We start from the raw sequence: 22,047 nt of genomic DNA on the forward strand, positions 1-22,047 counted from the left end.
TGGTAGCATTGCATGAGGTACTCTAACTAGTCTATTTTTAAGAAAAGAGTAATTTCGATGCCACATCCGAGGTTATCTCTTGTTACAGCAGATGATTAATCAACTTGAGACTTCCACACATAAGGTTCAGGCCTCTTTCTTTGGATTATCTTCTTCCTTCCTTCTTATTTGGATCATATCAAAAATTCAAATTTAAAATTTGAATATAGATCAGAGGGCAAAAATAATTTAGAAATCAAGAAATTTTTGTAATCTCCTTCCTTATTTGGATCGCAAGCTCCCCAGCTTTGAGTCCAATTTAGATAAGTTGATCGATTCGGGGGCAATCAGATCTGATCGGCATTAGCCGATTTGTGGATGGCTAGATTATTTTGACATTGGAGCAGTGCGATGAAACTCCTCTCATTGAATGCTCATATCTTCCTGTAAATGGATCTGGCTCTTCTTCTGTGCCAATCTGTTGGTGCAGAAATTCATCTCGAGGTCGAGATGGCTGGAGTGATCACAAGTCGACGACGGTGGGATAGCAACAATAGGACCTGCAAGAAAAGTTTCAGACTGGAGTTGGTTCTGATAGAGATCCTCTGACGCTCAAGTTCAATTTCTGTTTAATAAAGGAAGGAGCGAGTATTTTGGGAGAAAAGAGATTGCATACCTCGAGGGTCCCTCTTCAGGTCTTTATTTATAGGCATAGACTGAAAAGTCATGAAAAAGGAAGTGGCTGTTAAAAATCTTTTCGCCCTCCATTGAATATCCTCAAAAATCATGCTGGGCTTTTTGATTTTTTGGATTTGATAGGTAATATCACCTTTTTGCATGTGAGGCCCATCTCCATTAATGGCATGTATTGACAACCAGCTGTTTTAAGAATGGAGGTCCTTCTTTTACTCCTGATTATTTTCATATTTTAATGGGATGATATGACAGAATCAGGACTAGGGCAAGCCTAATATAGCTTCACATCCCCATATGCCTTACATCTTCAGCTAATATGAAATTACCCCCCAACAATGAGTATCATTGAAATGAAATATTAAAATAAATATATGGTAACATGGTTCGCAAAATCGTACTGAACCACTCAGTTCGGATCATACCGAGCTAAATCGATGCAGAATCAGATCGACTCAGCCCTTATTTTCAAAACCATGATCGAACCGGTGTGAATTGATTTGAGCAAAACAGTTTGTATGGTTCGAGGTTGAACCGACCAGTTCTATCTGGTTCAGGGATTTAGGTGATGGGAATGGGAAGAGAAGTCTCGAAAGACTTCTCTTCCGAGACTTCTCTTCCTCTTCATTTTTGGAAATGAAAGCTCCTCCCCTTCTCCACAGTAAAAAAAGCTATAAAATGATAAGAAACCACTGAGTAGAGGTATGCATGCTTCTCTCCCACCTCCCTTTCTCTATTTTCTCTCTTTTTCTTTGAAAACTTTAAGATTTATGAAAATTAAAAAGATAAAAAAAAATTATACCAAAATTTTTTATTTTGATATGCTTTTATTATAGATTGTAGATCTATGGATGATCTACACAATGACGTTGAAATTATTAATTTTTATTAATTAAATATATAATTTTTTATATTAAAATTTTTTAAAATAAAAATTATAAAAAATAAAATTTAAAAATTAACTAAAAATTAAAATATTATTTAGGGGCTTGTCAGTTACTTTCAACGTAAATTTGGTTTTCGTTTATGAAAATTGTGATGCATCATTCGCATAGTGGTCTAGATTTAAATTTGAATGAAATTGAAAAATAAGTAATATTTCATATATGTCCGCTATCTTAAAAAAATATATGTAGCATCCATAATAGGATTCTACATAGATTTAAGATTCAATTTTTTTTTAATTTCTAAATTTATAATATTTTTTAATTTATAAAATAATAAACAGTATAAATTTAGAAAAATAAAAAGGGATAAGAAAATATTACTATTTATGTATAATGATTGAATTGATGCGACTGTTTAACTTTTAGGACTGGATTCATTGAGGAAGAAAGAGCCAGAGCGTGATATTAGATGGGACTATAGATAGATGCTCTCAGATCAACATTATTGGAAATACAACTAGTGCAATATAGAGTTCAAAGAAGGATAACTAGATTGAAATAGTATTTGATTGCAGTTATTTCGATGTAGCTACATATCGAAAGTGCCCACAAGAGGTTTATCATATGATGAAGTAGCACTTCATTAATTTTAAAACAGTGAAGGAAAGGACTTCAAAGAAGAAGGTGAAGTTAGACCGTCGAGCAACACAGTCACCTTTCTATCACTTTAGGGAGTCAGAGGAAGCATCCACTCTAGATGATGAGGAGGCATAGATCTAGGCTGCCATTAATGCAAGCTTGAAAGATCAATGGTAGTTTGAGGATTTAGCTAGGCATAAGACTCAATTTGGGCCATCAGCTTCTGAGTCGAGGTTGGAATGTATGAGCACTACAACAGAGTTAAAAGTTTAGAAGGATCTCCTAGAGAGCTTGTCAGTAAAGGCACAAGCTATATTATATTTATGTTCGAAGCTTTTAGTAGCAAGAAAAAGTCCTTTAGAGAGATTATAGTTGAAGCTACTATCCATGATTTGAATCCATACACCTTCCTTAGCAAGGATTCCAAGCAATAGAGAGTTGATAATAAGCTGAAGAAGGATAAGAAGAAGGATATGTGGCAAGCTATTATATCCTAATTTCACTTCAACTACATCCCAGCATATGTGGCAAACAACACATATAATCACTCTGCTATTGCATCCATATAAGATGTCGATCTAGTGTAGAACCTTTGGGACCAAAGGATATATACAGTAAGCTTCTTGACAATAATGAAGAGTTATAAAAATGAATTACATCATATCAAAAAAGTGGTCGATGTATAGAGTGACAGTGATGTGTGATGGTTGGACTGGCCCAATCAGGTGGTGCATAATCAACTTTCTGACATATTATGATGGAAAAATATTTTTTTAGAAATCTATTAATATCTCAGATTAGGTGCAGGATGATATGTATATCCTTAGATTGATGGAGAAGGTGATTGATCAGATAGGAGAGCAAAATATCGTGCAGTTTATCAGTAACAATAGGCCATATTATAAGACCACGAGAGAGATCCTGATGCAGCGATGACCATATATATTGTGAACATCGTATATTGCATATTGTATTGACCTTATGTTGATGAATATTATAAAGCTTAATAGGATGCAGAAAATAGTAGTCTTAGCACAGAGCATTATTAGATTCATCTAGAACCACATATGGATCCTATCATTGATGCAGAGGTATACAAAGAAAGATATAATGAGATCAGGTGTCACATAGTTCACTTCGAATTATATAGTACTTGATAGTCTTACTGACAAAAAAGTATGCCTATATCAAATGTTTGTCGGTCTTGCATAACAAGAGTATAGATATACTAGGGCAGGCACTAAGGAGAGTAATATGGAGAACTTAATGACGAGATAGACATTCTGGTAGCGGATCCAAAATATAGTGAAGCGTATCTTTATAAAATGTATTTTAGACCGTGGACAGCGAAAGATACCTTTAGATGGGCCTTTTATATTATATGATAGGAAAGGCAAAGAATCAGATGATGATGGTAGATCCAAAATATGCCCATAAGTATATTCAAATTATTGAATAGCAGTGGGACTATCAGATGGGAAGAAACTTGCATCTAGGATGTAAGCAACAAATCAAGAACTTTTTGAAAATTTGACTACTCTTGTATTCACACAAATATACTTAATTAATTCCAAATTTTGTTTGTAGCTCACTATTTGAACTCGAGGTTCCAATACATAGTATATAGGATAGGGATGGATCACGATTTTCCGACAGCCCTACAACATGTAATATACAAAATAGAGCTTGATCCAGAATTCGTAGCTATTTGTTTAGGAGAAGTAAGGTTGAATGATTTTTATTAACTTAATTGTATCTTCCATCAATAATACATTATAATAAATATTTTTTTACAGATGAACATATTTAGGGAGGGCACTAAAACCTTTGGAACCGATGTGGTGATCATAAGAAAAAAAAATCCAGATAAATTATATATCAATGGAGACAACTCTTACTTGACATTACATACCTACTAATAAATTTAATATAATACAATCTAAATTTTAATTTTATTCAATCTCAATGCTTTTGCAGCTGAATGGTGGGTTTATTTTGGATTGAGGGCAAGAGATCTAAAGCGATTTACCATCTGGATCTTCTCAGATGGTCTCCTCGAATAGTTGTGAGCATAATTGGTTGACCTTTATCCTTATTCACAGCAAGTAGAGAAACCTTCTGACATAGAATTACCTCAACGACCTTGTATATATTCACTACAATCTGAAATCGAGGCTCAAATACATTTAAGAGGAAGTTGAACTGAAGTATACGAATCCAACTATGAATGACTTTCTTAATGATGAGAAGGATCTGATGATCGAATGACTTATGGACTAGCAGCAAGAACTGAAACTTGATGAGCCAAGATTGCTTCCATGATCCACCAGTTTCATAGCTAGTGAGATTGAGGTGGATGCTAAGCAATAGACAAGCAGCAATATTCCACACAGACTTCTAGCTGATAAGCTACAACATCTATCCTTGCAGCATAGCCAGATAGAGCGAGGTATAATGAAGGGGCAAACAGTTGCTCAATACAGAGACAAAAGAAAAAAAAAAAAAGATAGTTTCAACCTTGATTGAGAGCATGAAGCAGTCAATTGACCCAGTTCACTTAAATTCAGAGACTAAGCAGAGCAATGATAATAGTCTTCTAATGGTCATAGATAATAATTCTTCTAATGGTGATAGATCTGATGGTCAAAGAGAGAGCGAAATATAGGAGACCATCATATATGAGATGCAGCCGCAACGTGATCTTCGATTTATTGGTAAGTCTCAATTTACACTATACCACATAGAATAGGGATCATGGTATATAAGCTGGTAGAATCTCTGAGGATACGATTGCATATAGATGACACACTCCTTGAGATCATTTAGGATATAGTGCAATTATAGATGATCTCACATATAGAGTTAGATCTATGGATATATCAGGTTCATCATCATATTTTAGATCCTCTTATCCGCAGCAACAGACAGCTTATGATCCATATGAATATGGATATGATAAATCTGAAACATCATCTTTCAGCAGCTACTATCTTATGCAGCTTGAAGCATCTTATGATTCAGATTTTGCTACTGATATATTCAGATGGATCCCACCATAGTAGTATTATCAACCCGAAGATACCTTTCAAAGCCACAAATTTACTAAGAAATCTAAGACAAATTACAATCTAATATGCATACCTTATCGAATGAACGTAGAGTACTTCAATATTGCTTGGTTAGAGAGATAAGCCGATGTTCCTCCTGATTATGTAAACAATCGAGATATTTATAAACAACATCAATGCCCAGACAAGATTTCAAATTTTGATATGTATTGATTATTTATTTTTTATATTTTTTAATTAATTTAAATATTTTAGATTTTCATAATATCCAATTCTTGTAGGACCATCCCTATGCTATATGTTGATATATGTTGAAATTTTGAAATGTTGTTCCCATCTGAAATAACATCATTTCAGACTCAGATGCACATCACATACGATTAAGGATGTATTAAAGTGACACAAACTTCAAATAATATCAATAAATATTAATTTAGACTTAAAATCATTTAAAAAATCATAAAAAATTAATTAAATATCTTAAAAATTAAAAAATAAATTGATATATTAATCTATACCAAGCATCAGTACGATACCATACCAAATCGATTACGATCGATACAAGTACTGATACGTAGCATGGTCATACAAGATGGGATAATAAAAAATAGTCATTTGTAAAAATATGAATATATCACCAACCAAGGACAAGTTGAGAAAGGAATGATTTAGATAGTTTGGATATATAAAGCATAAGCTAACAGATGCACCACTAAGGAGTAATTTGGTACATATAAAAAAGAATAAAAAGTAGAGATAAACCCAAAATTACATCATTACATGATATGAAATAATACGAGAGGACTTGATATCTCGCCATCTATCAAAAAGTATGCAAAAACCACATAGGACCGATAAAAGAATTCATGCAGCAAACTACAACTAATTTGGATTAAGACTTAGTTAAGTTGGATTCACTTTCGACATCAATGTTATAACAGCTATTCTTGAAACCTTGGATCCTAATCTTTAGGACTCATTGCCCATATTTAACTATGGCCTTCATAATTCATTAGCATACAAAACACCCTTATGCAAAAGCAGAAAAAAGAGATATCATCACCCTTGAAACCAACCTTCATTAAGTATAGCCAACCACAATGTAATAAAGCAGCAGAGCCCGATGCTTCCAGAAAAATTGCAGAATCCTAAGTGCAAGAGTTCAAATCCTAGCTAATAGATGTCAGTTGAAACGGGCAAACAAGAATGATTCAAGTGTATACACCACCCAGGATCCAGCAATCATGGTGAATCTGAACCCCTAACAGGAGGTATAGTTTAACCCTGACAGTAAGAACTCGGCAGGATATGGTTGACCTAATGATATTGGGAAGGATATGCTTGATTGTTAAGAACAGTCATGCAAAGATAATTCTTCATTAACTGTCAATTTCAACAAGTGTTGATTACTGTGAAGTAAAACACTAATTACACCAAACCGTATATTTATAGAAAGTTTGATGGTAAACAAACATAACAATCCTTGCTTATTTACAGGATCCAGAAACAGATGATAGAAACAGGATAGATTCTTCCATAATGAAGGTGTGAGGTGCACCGGAACAATTTGCCAATATCTATATATATATACATATATATAAACCTTCACTTGTTTCATGACATTGTTGCTGCACTTCCAAAGACATTACACTGTTAACTCCTTTCAAACAGATGATGTGTTGCAACCTGCAAAAATATATATCAATCTGGGACAAGTTTGTAGGCAATGAGGTAAAAATGAACTTTATGAACTTGATCAAAAAGTTTGTCCAACTATTGCAATGAATATAAAGGCAAACAAGGAAAAAGGTACAGTAGTAAGGTATTTAAATTGGCAAAATGACAGCAAAAGTTAGGCTTCATTTTTTGTTGTTTAATTACAATCTACTACCAAACCCTTGGTAAATTGGTGATTAAACCAAGAACACAAACCGTTCAGGTAGGTTCTCCCCTCATCTCAGGGAAAGAAAAAAAAAAAAAAAAGAAGGAAAAAACAAGTGAAGAGAAAGCACCTGAACACAAAGAGAGAGAGAGAGAGAGAGAGAGAGAGAGATTTATTCTCACTCTATTTATAGAGGTGAGCACCAGCACAATGTTAAGGTTACTCCATCTTGAGCTGGGTCTCACTAGTTCAAAACATTAAAATAGCCTCTCTGTGCAAAAGAGCAAGGCTGCATATATTTAACCCATCCCAGACACTACATTGGTGGGAGTCTTGTGCACACCCTTTTTTTCATCATTCTATTTATAACGATTAAGATTATTCCTAGTTCTTCTGTCCCCATGGACTTCAAATAAGTATGGGATTTGGACTCGAAAGGGCTACCTTAATGGGCACCACTCTCTGTAAGATCATTGTAAAACCAAATTGCTCTGACTTTATGAGGCTACTGCATATCTCTAATGTGCGCAACTTGCCTACTCGTGGAGATAAACATGAAGACCTAATGCACCACCTCACAACCACAATTATAACATGCATGTCAATACCTATGAACAGCATGCTGAAGCTCGAGACCGGTCAACTGGCCTATCTGCAAGAACCATCCCTGCTGGTTGCTGAGCTGGCTGAGCACGAGGCAACCTTCTTGCTGTTTACAGAATACCAAAAAAAATGGATCTCAATATCATATCTACATAGAACAAATAATAAGGCTGTTGGTACAATCCTGAAATCAAAGAAACAAAAGATGCAACAACATTCACATTGAAGAAAGACAAACTTTGATAGCCACGAACATGATATATGAAGCACACTTCAGTCATATATATCCGCTAATCAGAAATTCATAACATCATCCATGATGCAATTTGGGATAGAGTATCACTCAACTCATATTGCCCTTTTTTTTTTTTTTTACTTTTGAGAACCATGACAGTTAGTTCATAGCAACTCAGGTTCATGTGGTGAAAGAAAATGAAGAGAAAAAATAATTCATTTCCAAATAGCTTAAAAAAAGGGAACAAAAAAGGAAATGCAATCAATGTTTAAAAGGCATAAAACTCTCAATGAGGCAAGGCCGCTGAAGCCTCAATTCATAAGGCATAAGCCTCATGTATTTTTCTAAACATTTATTAAAGTTTAAGCAAAAGACAAGGATGTGACTGCTATATTAAAACATGACACAATGACAGCATACTTAAGAAAATGAGCATATGCACAATAACAAATCTTACCATACTTTAAAAATAACCCACACATGACATCATTTTAAGATAAAAAGATCCACATCTTCTCTTCCATGGTTATTAATGTGATGGAAGCCTAACATGCATTCTTTCCATATAAGGTGAAAAGAGTGTTCTTCACAGGAGTCTTCTTACATGATACTCATTATGCTATTAGCCCTACCTATCACCATCAAGATGTTCTCCAAGAGAGCCTCCTTGAGGCCAAAGGTGAGGAGACCCTCAAATATGCCTATTGAAACAGTAAGCATCAAGATTCACCATCTCGGTATCAGAGTTGGTACACCTGATATAGGGGTCGGCTTGGCATATCGACACTCGGTATGTCTCCCATACTATGTACCGCTTTTGTACCGATACAATACAGTTTGGTTAGGTATGCACTGGTTTTGACCAGTGCAACATACCATGGTAAGTATAATTATATTCAGCTATAACAATCCTCATATAACATTTTCAGATTGTCAATATAAATCTATCATCATAGCATGCCCATAAGCACAGTCGAAAATCTGTGCTTAATTTCATGAATAGGCCAAAAACTTCCAACATGATTGGTCTTCCCTAGTATACAAACTCTTTTTCTTAACAAATGTAACTGCATTCATCAGATTTTCTTTTGTTTATTTCAGTTATTATTTTAAAGAAGTAGATAATGCTATTCCTGCTCCTATTATTAATATCGGCCTATTCTTACATCATATCAGCATGTTTAAAGAGAAATCAATGTTTAACTTCATTTCAGGCAAAAAAACTACCATAGTTCCTCCTTTTTATTTATTCTTGTTCTACCTCAACTTCATATATTAAGCAGCAGTATGTCACCTAAATATGGGCATCATAAACTAAACTTTCCACAAATCTAAGTATAAGTAGAACCTAGCCACAATATGAAGAAGACAGCATGTCAAATGGAATATGCAAATAAATATAATGGATAAGAACCATATATCCAACCCACAGAAACCTTACACAGCCAAAAAAAACCTGTACATAAGCAATACTTCTTAAATAGTTCAAAGAAATTCTCTAATGAAAATCAGTAAACCAGAGCTAGCAACAGATCAAAAGTCATAAATGGTCTACCTCTTTGCTGAGACAGATCATTTGATCAATGTACATCTGATTATGAGCAAACTTATCGATAGAGAGAAGCATCAAAATGTCACTAATTAGCCTAAGATATATTTGACTGCAAATGGACAACCTTAATGCAGATATACTTAGCAGTACATTAAAAAATGACACATACTTCTTCACCTAAAACATCCTTGGAAGAATAGAAGAAGTTAGAAAAAGCTGCAAGACTTGCGAACACAAACACCTGAAAGATTATAAAATTTCAAAAATAGTACATTGTATAACAGCTCCCTCCTCTTTTTCATGAAACAGGTTCTAATGAAGGCTTTCAAGACATACTATTCTCAGCCACAGATAACCAAAAAGCCCCAAAGCATTCCCTTCAAGTCATTAATTCATAAGATCATTCATATGTACTAAAATATCAAAAAATTAGCCAAAGGCGTAAATAATAAAATTTACACAAAAAATACAAAATATTGCAGATCCTGGCATTGCTGACTATAATTACAACAGCAAGGGATTGGATTGCAATTATATTCTTCCAAAAGATTGCAACAATATCACTTCAGAATCTCAAAAACTCAGAAACACATGCATTAGGTCCTTTCAAGGCATTGGTGATACGATATTTTTAGTTGATAACTATGACAATCTCCTGCCATGACCACTGATTTCCAAGGTCTTGATTTGACTGTTTATTAACCACCTTGTGGACAGAAATGGAATTTTACTCTTCAACAGTGGAGATGATAGATACATCATTCATTGATCAAATTAATCACAAACATGGAGACATAACTGGTCTAAGTGAGGATCATGAGTTGGATAAATGTTGTAAAAACATAAGAACATGCAGCAATAATAGTCCTCAAAGTTATTCGCAGAAGAAGTGATTTATTCAATTCATTGTTACAATCTGACGGTCTATAATCAATGCACTTATATTTCCTTCATTAGCAAAAGAAAAATTAAAGTCGTACCTATTTCATAGAATAGGTCATTCACATTAATGGCTGTTTTGGCAGAGGTTTCCATGAAGAAAAGACCATTCTCCTCAGCATATGTCCGTGCTTCCTACAAATCACAAAATTCAATTTAGGCATCTCCAATACATCACAAACCAAATAACATAATAATAATGTCATGCATTCTAGTTCATCCTAACCAAGGACTAAATTACCAGCATTTTACTGCAATCTCATGTAACAGACAGACTGCACATGGACACCATTCTAAATAATTAAAGACAAACTCAACATAATGGCACTTTATCCCTAAAATCCTGATATTATTAACGTAAGGTTTATGAACCGAGAACTGCAGGAAGTTCTGCTCAAGATAAATTTCCCAAACATAATATGAAACACACCGGATTGGTTAATCCAGTTCATGAAAGAAATGATAACATATGGCTTATCAACATGGTTTGACAAATTACATATCTTGATAACCCATCATCATATTACACTGCCAATTTGTTTATGTTTTCGCATTTTACCAGTTCAACTATTCTAATCTGGCTCCAAAGGATTTCATGCAAGTTAATGTCGGTCATCTGTACTGAAAAAAGAAACCAAATAATACTTAAGATTGGGTCCCAAAGAAGTCCTAGTCCAGTTAAGACCATGAGAAGGCATCCAATAGTATTTCAATTTGGATCCCCAAGGACTCCTGGTCCAAATATGAGCATAAGTGCTCATTTAAATTCCATGTTTTTATTTCGTAATTGGCAGAGTGGACTCCTTAATGTCCTAGATTAGATTGTAGATCATATCTGAATACAAATTTTTAGACAAGGAGGCTATTAGTGGTTTAACCGGCCCTGGAAATTTTTACTCCTATTCCGATAAAGATGACAACAAAATTCTACAAGTTAACTTGGAGTCTTAAAAAATCAATAGGCAAGCAACATAGGCTGGACTAGGGTCTTCCCTTACAGGCATATGCAGCCCGATACAGTCCAATTTCCATAATCAAGATGCATATTTAAGCTGAGCAGAGCCCATTTAGGTTCAAATCACTGAAGCGGGCAAGTGTATCCTTGACAGGAAAAGAACGCCTATCTACAAATAAAGGTGGAATTTTTGTAAGTTCAATTTATAGAAGTTCAATCATAACATAAAGGGAAAAAAATGGGGGAAACATTGATAATTTGACAAGCTCTGGATAATGATTCTTTTCCTCACCAATAACATAAGCACTCCAACTTGACTATGTATGTCACAACTCATAGTGTACATGATGTGGCCAAACATGCTATACGATCCATGTTCTGGTCCTTTGGGTTGAATTCAATTTTCCATTTGATATGCCTAGTTTACTATAAAGTAGGTAAATGTCTAATGACCATGATTCTTCTTTCAATAAATAAGCTCCACATATGATTCAGATAAGGCTGAAAGCAATATGATTTCATCTTGATAGTACGCAATGGGCTAGCGAATTGACCAACTGCAGCCCTAGCAACAGTGTTTAGTCTTTGTCTGCATGTGAACACAAATGAAAAACATGACAGTAAATGAACAATAATAAACACATTTATTTTTGATTAAAAAAAAAATCTCAACTTAATTCATAACCATGCACATAATCCTGTCCATTTTGACTACGTCTAAGTGTTACTAAAATCAAAATTGACCTGACTTCAAATTCAGTTATTGACTTTAGCTACCCAATGAAGACACATACAACATGCTATTCTATAAGTGATATGCATGGGTCGCATTGGTTAAATATCAACTTATTAATTTCTTAAGCTTGAAGATAAATGTTGTACATTTTGACTGAACCAGTATTATTATAAGCAATACTGATCAACCTCAACTTTCAAATTTTCTCAGTCCATCATGAACTAACATGAGCCTTAAACCACCCTATATAATCAATATTTCTACTTTTCTTTGCCCCCATTTAGCTGCTGAACAAATATCTTCTAGTAGAAGTCAATGTACACCCTATATCATCATATGTTGCATATTTACTACCAAGCACATTTCCTTCATAGCAATTTAACATATTTCAAAGTCACCTATGTTGTTTACTCTATCACTACACACATCTGGGAACATTTGTGATTCTAAGAAAACCTTAAATGTTTGATTATTGCATCTTGTATTTTACCAAGACTCTCACACCCACCTCAAAGCATCCATAATAGATGCAACATACAAGTTGCATACACATTAAAATCACTTATGAGCAAGGTTTGCCATCTTGGTATAGGATCCCCTATCGGTAAAATCCTATTATAGTGTTGATGCGTGGTTCGGTACGATACGGTATGCCCCATATCATTTGGTATGGGATGGTAAAGCAAAACATACTTATGAGAATCTATGGTTGTAGGTTTTATGAGCAACTGAGAACATGCAATGCATGTTTGAGGGTGGAAAGGAGAGAGCGAGCAATAGACTTTAATCTATTTAGCAGTTAAATCAGAGAAAGATATAGAGTCCAACTTGTTCAAGAGTATTTTTGTGAAAGAGGTCCAATCTAATTAGAGAAGAGGGAGAGAGAGGACATGCACTTGGTAGTTAATATGAGTGAGAGAGAAAGGGGGGTAGTTAACATATTTTCTATGACAAGTAGGAGGATATTTTCAGTATAAAAATGAAAAACATATAAAAAAGTAGTACTCCTTGATTTCAAAACTTATATTTTCTTTATAGTAGTACGATTACAATTGTGCGAAGAGTTGAACTTTACAACAATAAGCTTGACCCAACATAATGGAATTTGAAGTAGACTTTATTTTTTTTAGAGCTTAGTTAAGGATATGTGCATTAAAATAAGTGTGCAATGTATTATAATTATATTATCCTTCCGCTAATCTTGAGTTTGGATGAGGAAAATGTATACTCAAACACCAGAGGAAATGATATCTCTTAACATTTTCTACTATAAATTAATTTCAAAAATCCAATATACAATATATTAAAATAATCATTGTTTCTATGTGCTCTCATATCTTTTTTTTTTCTCATTTTTTTTCTTCTTTTGGCTCCAATGCTTGAATACACAGTCTGTATCTGATTCCTGCAAACATATGCATGCTAAATTAATGTTATCCTTTGAACCTATTAAAATTATCTTGATGAAGAATTTCCTCTCCAAAAGATTATAAGTCCATATATGACCCAGCAGACATGATGCATTCCACATGTTACCAAACAAACACAACTTACCCTAGATGGCCATGCATAGCCAAGTCTTCAGGTATTAACAATTCCTAAAGCACTATTTTGCAAATTACCTTTGCTTCCGACAATGCATAAAAATTGAGCCTCAAAAGCATAGCTTGTTAATCCACAGGTCCTACTCTTATTATAAGGACAGGATAATTGAATATATGTGCTTAACATAGCTAATGGAAACCAAAATATGTTCTTTCCCAAAAAAAGAAGAAAGGAGAGAATTATTTCAGTTCTTTAGTGCTGTGTAAGTACCCAAAATCTTCCCATTGCACGACCGATGTGGACTCAAGATATGCCGGCATGGGCTCTCACATACTCCTACTATTTAAAGCCTGACATCTTCACTAGGCTAAAGATCCAAATCAAATCTAGTCACAAACACCATAATTGTCCATATCAGTCTCAAAAGAGCCCATTTTGCAGTGTTCCCTAGTCCATTTGGGCCATGGACTAGATCCACTTTGATACCATTTATAATAATTCAGGACCTTACCTAAAAAGCTAACTGAAAACAATTATTAAGGTTCTTTGGCCCTATATAATACGCAAAATCTCCTCAGCACACAACTGATGTGGGGCTAAACTCATGCCTCCATGGGCTTTAACAAAAATTATCATCAACATAAGAACAGAAGTAAGGAAATCAATAAGAATTGTAGGGGTAAACAATGCATTCAAAGAACTTGCCTCAGTAGTCACCTTCCTTTTATCTTCCAAATCACATTTATTTCCCGCAAGAGCAGTTACCATGTTTGGATTACCTGGAACAACAATCCACATTGTCTTACAAATCAATCGAGACTAACACATTCCTGACTAGCAGACATCCATCTCCGGACCCCAATAAAAAATTCAGGAACAAAAAAAAGGTAAAACAGGGACCTTGTTTCTGTAGCTCTTGAACCCACTTCTTAGCTCTCTCAAAGGAATCCTGAAAACCACAAAGAAAAACGAGATAAGAAAGCAAACATTATCGATCAAAAGCTTGGTAAATATATTAATTTTATAAATCACAGTGGTCTGAAAGAACTGAATTGAATCATAAGAGAAGGAATTGAACTGAGACACAATGGTCGTGATCGCACCGTGCTGGTGATGTCATACACGATGATGGCAGCAGCAGCACCACGGTAGTACATGGGAGCCAAGCTGTGGTACCTCTCCTGCCCCGCCGTGTCCCAAATCTCAAACTTCACCGTGGCGTCGCTCACAGCCAGCGTCTGCGAGAAGAATGCCGCCCCGATCGTGGATTCCTGCAATATCAAACTCAAAAAAAAAAAAAAAAAAAAAGAAAAAGAAAATGAGAATCAAACCCTGACCCTAATCACCAAATCCCTCAGAAATCGAACCAGGATCGCAACAATCCTTAAAATACGAATTAAAGGAGACCTGGAATTCGAGGAACTGGCCCTTGACGAACCGAAGAACGAGGCTGGACTTCCCGGCACCCATATCGCCCAACAAGACCTGGAAAACCAAAGATCGAGATCATACGTCGGCAATTTGGTACCAACCAAGAAGAACTGGGAGGGGGGGAGAAAGAAGAAGCAAGGGTTGCCTCACGAGCTTGGCACTGAGATTGTTGTTGCCGAAGGTCGCCATGGGAGACTCGCGGAGGGCTTTGATCGAGAAGAAGACGAGAGTCTGCAAGGGTGGAAAATGGAGCGAGAAAAGAAGCCCAAGGGGTGCTCGATCGCTTTCTACCGATGAAATGGATTTATTGGTGTAAAAGGACGACGATGTCCCTCGTCCTTCTCGGTTTCATCACGGGTTGGTCGGCCTGTTCGTGTTCGTATTTGTATTTGTTGTCTTCTTAATAAATACTCGAGTATTCAAGAATTTAATAGATTGGAAGGGACGTCACGCTGAGTGGCTGACCATGACCTCCAAGTGGAGAATTTATACACAATAACTTCACTTAAACATAATTTTTAAGATTATTTATAAAGCAAGGTTTGAAATATAGTTTGAAGATATATTTACCCTTTGCTCATGTTTTTTTTCAATAGGAATTTTCCTAATTCGTAGAATTAAAATAATAAAAAAAATCAAAAAAAACTTTCGATTAGAATAAAAAAAGTGACATACTAGGGAGGCTAGAAATTTGAATGCGCTTTGTACATGGGTGATAATAATATCCATATATTGTTGAAAATTCTTATGTCCAATCAGATCTAGATATGGATCTGAATGGATGCTTATGAATTTAACAGAATATTGGATACAAATATGAACTTTAATAATTGATAAAATAGAAGTAATTAAAAAGGTTAGAATTTTGAATGCCGCATATATGGGGTTGAAAAAGGTAAAATTTATTAATAATTTTTTTTTATTCAATCAAATGTAGGTATGGATCTGAATACATACATGTGAACTTTGCAAATCCCAATCTAGATTTTAAGGGCCGAAAAAAAAAAAAAAGAGAAATTTTTAGAAATATTAGAAATTTGAATGTGGTATATGTAGGGCTGAAAATGGTATTTGAATAATGATAAAAATCCTTATATTCTATTGGATGTGAATACATACTTGGATTTTGAAATTTATAAAAATAAAGAAAATTTTTGGAGAAGCTAAAAATTTGAAAAGCTAAAAATTTGAATCCAGTATATATTTGGTTTCATCTGATGACCTTTCATCAACCACTCCACCACCATGATAACATTCAATTTTATTATATAGTCATGGTTTATTCTATTTATTTAAAACTTATTCATGTCACGAATATAGTCATCTGAAATATGTCATAATATTTCATATTTTAATAATTAATTCTTTTCAAAAAATATTACTTTTTAACAAAAAAATCAATAACTTTGGTTTATTCTTTATGATATTTTTAAAATATAATATTTAAAAATATTAATAATTTCAATATATTCCTACATTGGTTACAAGTCCATGGAAAATAGATAATTTATGATTTCTTTTTATTTTATACTATAATGAAATAGTACCAATGGTATTTTAAATATAAAAAATTTTAATATTTCTATTTTATTTATTGTTTAAACTATTTTAAATTTGTCTATACTCCATCTCAACAATCTAAGTGGTGGTTATGAGCAAGCGTCATGTGGATGAGACTAGAGGGAGTTAGAATAAAGAAAAATAATGTGACCGTTGTTAGATGTATGTCCTAGAAGCTAATTGTTGGCTAACATGTTATTCATTTTATGATACAAATTTATACTTTAAATTATTGATTTAATCAGTAAAGGATAAATTATTTTTTTCATTCAAATGTTATGTTTCTTTGAATTATCTTTGAAATTGATGTTACGATATATATTCTCAAGTATTGAGAATTAGAGCATATATGATCGATTCCTTAATTACTTCCGATCATAAGATAGTCATGAAAATGATGATCAATTCAGATAAATCGACACATGGTTTACTTCCTTCGGAATAGATGAGTCTCTAGTCTACGGTATAGAGACACTGAGTGGTAAGTGCGAATAGTTGTTAAGAATAATTAGTACTGAGTATGACTATACGAGAGATCACATAGATTTTTATCTAATTGTCAGTGATATTCTCGATACTGTAGTTGTATGACTGGTTCTTTCACCTGCGGTATCATAGTTGCTCACAGTAAGACTGCTGTAGTTAGACTACACATAAATATTGACTCAATTATGAGTTTTTGTATGGATGTTAGCTTCAATTGATTCAGCTGTGGGAGCAACATGTGCATCTAGATGGAATCTATCGATTTTGATAGAGAGGAGTAGTCCTATGAGATTTGAAAAGCTGAATCCACAAGTCTATGACCATAGTAGTATGATTGATTGAAATGAGTTTTCATTTAGAATCACTATTAGACTTGAGCTGATTGGATCTATCATATGACTGATAATGAGATTTGACGATTTATCCATCACCTACCATCTAGTCGAAACTTACGATAGAGGGACTGTATTATATATTAACTATACTTAGATGTTCTATTTCGATTCTGCTGGATTGTCATTACATATTGTTAGATATCACTGGTAGATTGTGAGAACTCAATAGGATAATTTTGGATCAATGATCCTTATCAAGTTAGAGTGAAACTATTCCGATCCATTGAAAGGGATTTCAAGGATACCTATGATAGATATCATGATATATCTCACTATCAGACAGAATTGAACCTATGGGGTCACACATAAAGGAAAAAATCTTGATTAGTTATAATTGGACTTATGAAGCACTAATTTATATAGATTTAGAAAAATCCTATTGGGTTCATGTTAACCTTGCTAACACCTAGGTGAACTCAATTTTTCTTGTAGTTGGTTTGCTTATATGATAAGCATTAGCCAATTCTACACCTGATTTGAACCTAATTGAATTTGATTTAATGACCTCCAATGGTTGGATGCTTAATTTATGATTGGATTAAATCATAATTTTTTTTTTAATTTTTATTCATCTTGATTTGATCAAGAATCCTTGAAGTGAATTTATGAAACTATGTTGGCTGATTTGAGAGTATTTAATTAGATCCTATATGATTGGACGCCTAGCATTGGGTGTGGGCGTGGGTCAATAACGGGTGGTGCCCTATTTATTTGATCCAAGTATATCATGCCTAGGACTTCTAATATAATTAGGAGGAGGGATCCTAAATTGATTAGGACACCCTTATGTTGTCTATTTAAAGGACCCTTGCCTTATCTCTCTCATAATCTCATGATCTCCATCCCTTGCCGCCACCTATTACTGTACCCACATCTCCTCTTTTCTCTCTCTAGCCCACACCCTCTCTCTCTAGGCATCCCTCTTGGAGCTAGAAGAGAGATGGGCAGCATCTTTCCTTGGTGTCAAAAGTTGGCGCCATAAGTTGTTGGTGGTTTCATCCTCTTTCTCTGATGTTGTTGGGAGTTAGTTACAATCATTTTTTGTTTGTTGTTCTTCTTGATTAGTTGAAGGATCAAGAAAAGTTCTTGACTTCTTCAAAAATTAAGAAAGAAAGATCAAAAGGATTCACGAATTGATCCTTATCCAAGCTTAGTTCAAGCCTATTCAGACTTTCAGTTCAAGCAAGCAGGATCTAAGAGAAAATAATTGAGGTCAGCCTTGTGGATATCCGTAGAGGTAGGATACTTATGCTGCTGATTTAAAACCTGATCAATCCTAGATCCAGGGATTGAATTGGATTCAACCCCAATTACAGGTTTGAGGTAAAAAGAAAAGTGATTCAAATATATGAATTGATTACAGACTTTTTTCATTCATCTTAAAATCAGTTTGTATTAATTTCAGTATATGAACTAGATCCATAGGTCCTTTCATATGATAAATGCATGCTTAGATTAAAAATATTTTAATCTATTTTTTTGCTATATTTTAAATTTAAAAAAAATTTAAAATCTACATACACTAGCACCTGTAGAAAATCTAACAGTGGTATCAGCGCCACATATTCATATATATGGAAGTAGTATAAAAGTCTTAAAAACTATTTTCAAAATTTTGATTTTAGATCATACATGCGATATATGTATTTATGTTCAGATCTGAAAAGTATTTTAGTTCTAATTTTTATTCATATATATGATATATGAAAATATGCGTAGGTTAAAAATTAAATTTCTACGATATGACTTTTTTATGTATGCGATATATGATGGTATGTTTAGATCTAAAATTAATTTTTAAAAAAATTAAAATTATATATATATATATATAATATAATTACATGTATGTTCTGAAAGTATTTCAAGAATCAAAAACTTACTTTTTATGCAATAAATTTAGATTTAAAAATTATTTTTATGATTTAAAATTACTATATACATGAATCATTGGGTATGAGTAGTTTTACATTAGATCATGTAATACGATTGCAACTTAGATTATGATTAAATCATATTGAATCGAAATCGATGTAGCTATTGATTAAACCAAGTCAAGTGTTGATTTAAGTTAGATCAATTGAGCCTATAATTCTATAATTCTATAAATATTGTAGATTAAGTTGATCAAATTTCATATATAGAATCGAGTTAACCTAAGGATTTAATTTAGCTTCATGGCTTGAACCTGATTCACCTAAGCTGACTAATTAAAACTAATAAATCATTTGATGTCTAATGCAAGTCTTGATCGATATTTTTAATTGGGAGGCTACTCACCTAGATAATTAAGCTTATAGTGAGTTAATGGCGTACCCTCCCATCGATCTCACTTATCTGGCTAATTTGATGATTGGGTTCATTAGTTGCTATGGCGGTTTAGCCCATAATAGTTAGATTAGTCATGTGATGACTGATTAGATGAAACCTGATCTAAACTTTTCTAATCAATATTAAGCCTTATGGTCTTCCACCATTGTAGAAGTATGGACGTGATACTGATGTTGATTATTTTTGACTGAGTACAGTGGTTCAGTTACATCGAAAATATGCAACTACTCTACTAGCAAAGAGTTGCTCCAAGGTGAACATGGGGTTCGGCCCAATATATGTTATCTGAGGGACTCAATGACGACTTCATACCTGCTAGTGAACGGTGGATCTAGCTTAACTAAGAAGTGGAGCAATATATGTTATCTGAGCTCTCATGACTCAAAAATCAAGTCGCTGTATTATGCTTAGAGAAGTATTTGGGCAAAGAGTTGCCTATGCATCGATGTGCGTGTCATCAATAACTATTAAATGAGGTACATGGCATTGGTAGGATTGCAGCATCCACTAAAAATCTTACATTGATCACCTCGAATTTTCGTTTTTCGCTCGAAATGTGTCGAAATTCGAAAAAATAATAGGAGTCTATTGGCATCTAAAAGTCACTAGAGCAAATATAAATCTAAATATAAATGTCTAACTAGAATATCTACTCTTGCAGATAAATAATGTCGGCCTCTAACCCACTAGTCCGTATCCTTGAAACCAACCGTCTGACTGGCATAAATTTTAAGAACTAGCTAAGAAATCTCGGGATAGTCCTGATTGTTAGAAAATCGAGTAGACAGCATGTGTAGATTTCAAAACTTTTGAAAAATACAGTGAAAAATAAAATGGGTTAAATCTTTTAACCACATATGCAAAAGATCAAATCTAATCCTACCCAAGCCCAGGAGAAAATACATATATACAATCTGGAGTTTAGAAATAAATATGAGATCAGATTTTATTACCTTGGTGTAGATAGATATTCACCGCTTTCAATGATCATGGATTCATAGATGCTCCAGCCGCACATATGTCTGGCCTCTATAGGTATCCATCGGGATCAATCTCGAACTGATCTCTCCTCATAGAAGATAATTCTTTTCAAAAAGAATCTTAGCCTGGAACACTTTGCTTATACCTTGATCTAGACTGTGGGATCAATTTCTTGATCAGCGGCCTTCTTCTTCTTCTCCTCGATCTTTACTCTTGAAGTCACAAAGCACTACCTCTTGGCATGTGAAAAGGGGATGCCCAACTCTTGGGCATGGAAGAGAAGAGAGGGAGGAGAGGAGGCATGGAGAAGGGAGAGAGAGGAGTTTATTTCACCAAAAATACTATTAGCTAGGAACCCTAAAGACATACCCTTTATATAGGTACCATCTTGACACAAAATAGAAACCTATTTATCTTAAAAATATAGATCATTATCTCATAAAAATCTTTTACTTTTTAAATCTGATTTATTTCAATTAAAATCAGATATAAATGATATATGATCAGCTCCTTTAAGCATATACAAGAGGCATCCATCTAAAATATATCAGGTAGTTGGCGCCCCACAATAGGATTTCTAGCTAAATAAGAAGAGGCGTGGCCCCACTTCTCTCTCCTCCACGCCATGCCACATAAGAGGGGGGGGCCCCTTTAGGATTTGGCATCTAATTTCTGCCTAAAGAGAAGGAAGACGCCACCTAATCTTCCATCTATTCCATATGCACACTTAGAGATAATTAGGAGATAAAGAATAGATAATGTTAAGATAATTATGCTAACTAATTGACTTAATAAAATCTTCTTGAGCTCACAATTAAGAGTCCAATTAAATCCAAATAGATTTAGGTCAGGTTCAGGTCTATGAACTTGATCAAATCAAAGTTCCGAGAAGAATTAGGTTTAACCGTGTGCTAGCATGATTCTCATAAATCTAATAGGATTTCAATAAACTCTAACCCAATTGAACTTCACAAGCCCAATTGGTAAATTTGAGATTAAATCTCTTAATGTGTGATCCCATAGATTTCATTCTATCTGATAGTGAGATATATTGTGATCTCTATCACAATATCATCAAAATTCTTTTCGATGAATTAAAATATTTTTAATTCTACCCTTCGAGGACCATCGATCATCAAGATGATGCTCGATA

The 22,047-nt window shown here is 34.0% G+C and overlaps 1 protein-coding gene across 3 annotated transcripts; it reads right to left on the reverse strand.

The window, feature by feature from the left end:
• Positions 1-6,627: 6,627 nt before the first annotated feature.
• On the reverse strand, positions 6,628-15,450 carry LOC105031958 (ras-related protein RHN1). 3 transcript variants are annotated; one of them, XM_010906262.4, is made up of 8 exons: positions 15,295-15,450; positions 15,121-15,198; positions 14,817-14,984; positions 14,614-14,662; positions 14,431-14,492; positions 10,519-10,612; positions 7,757-7,857; positions 6,628-6,952 (listed from the first exon to the last, which is right to left on the reverse strand). In XM_010906262.4, exons 1-7 carry the CDS (start codon positions 15,331-15,333, stop codon positions 7,757-7,759), a joined length of 591 nt encoding a protein of 196 aa, XP_010904564.1. In that variant the 5' UTR covers positions 15,334-15,450; the 3' UTR covers positions 6,628-6,952. The 3 variants fall into 3 exon arrangements, with proteins under 3 accessions (XP_010904564.1, XP_010904563.1, XP_073112859.1); XM_010906261.4 differs by having other exon boundaries at positions 14,419-14,492; XM_073256758.1 differs by having other exon boundaries at positions 10,519-10,608; positions 14,415-14,492.
• Between the last annotated feature and the right edge of the window lie 6,597 nt (positions 15,451-22,047).

This window comes from Elaeis guineensis, chromosome 4, assembly GCF_000442705.2.
Source record: "Elaeis guineensis isolate ETL-2024a chromosome 4, EG11, whole genome shotgun sequence".
Lineage (NCBI taxonomy): Eukaryota > Viridiplantae > Streptophyta > Magnoliopsida > Arecales > Arecaceae > Elaeis > Elaeis guineensis.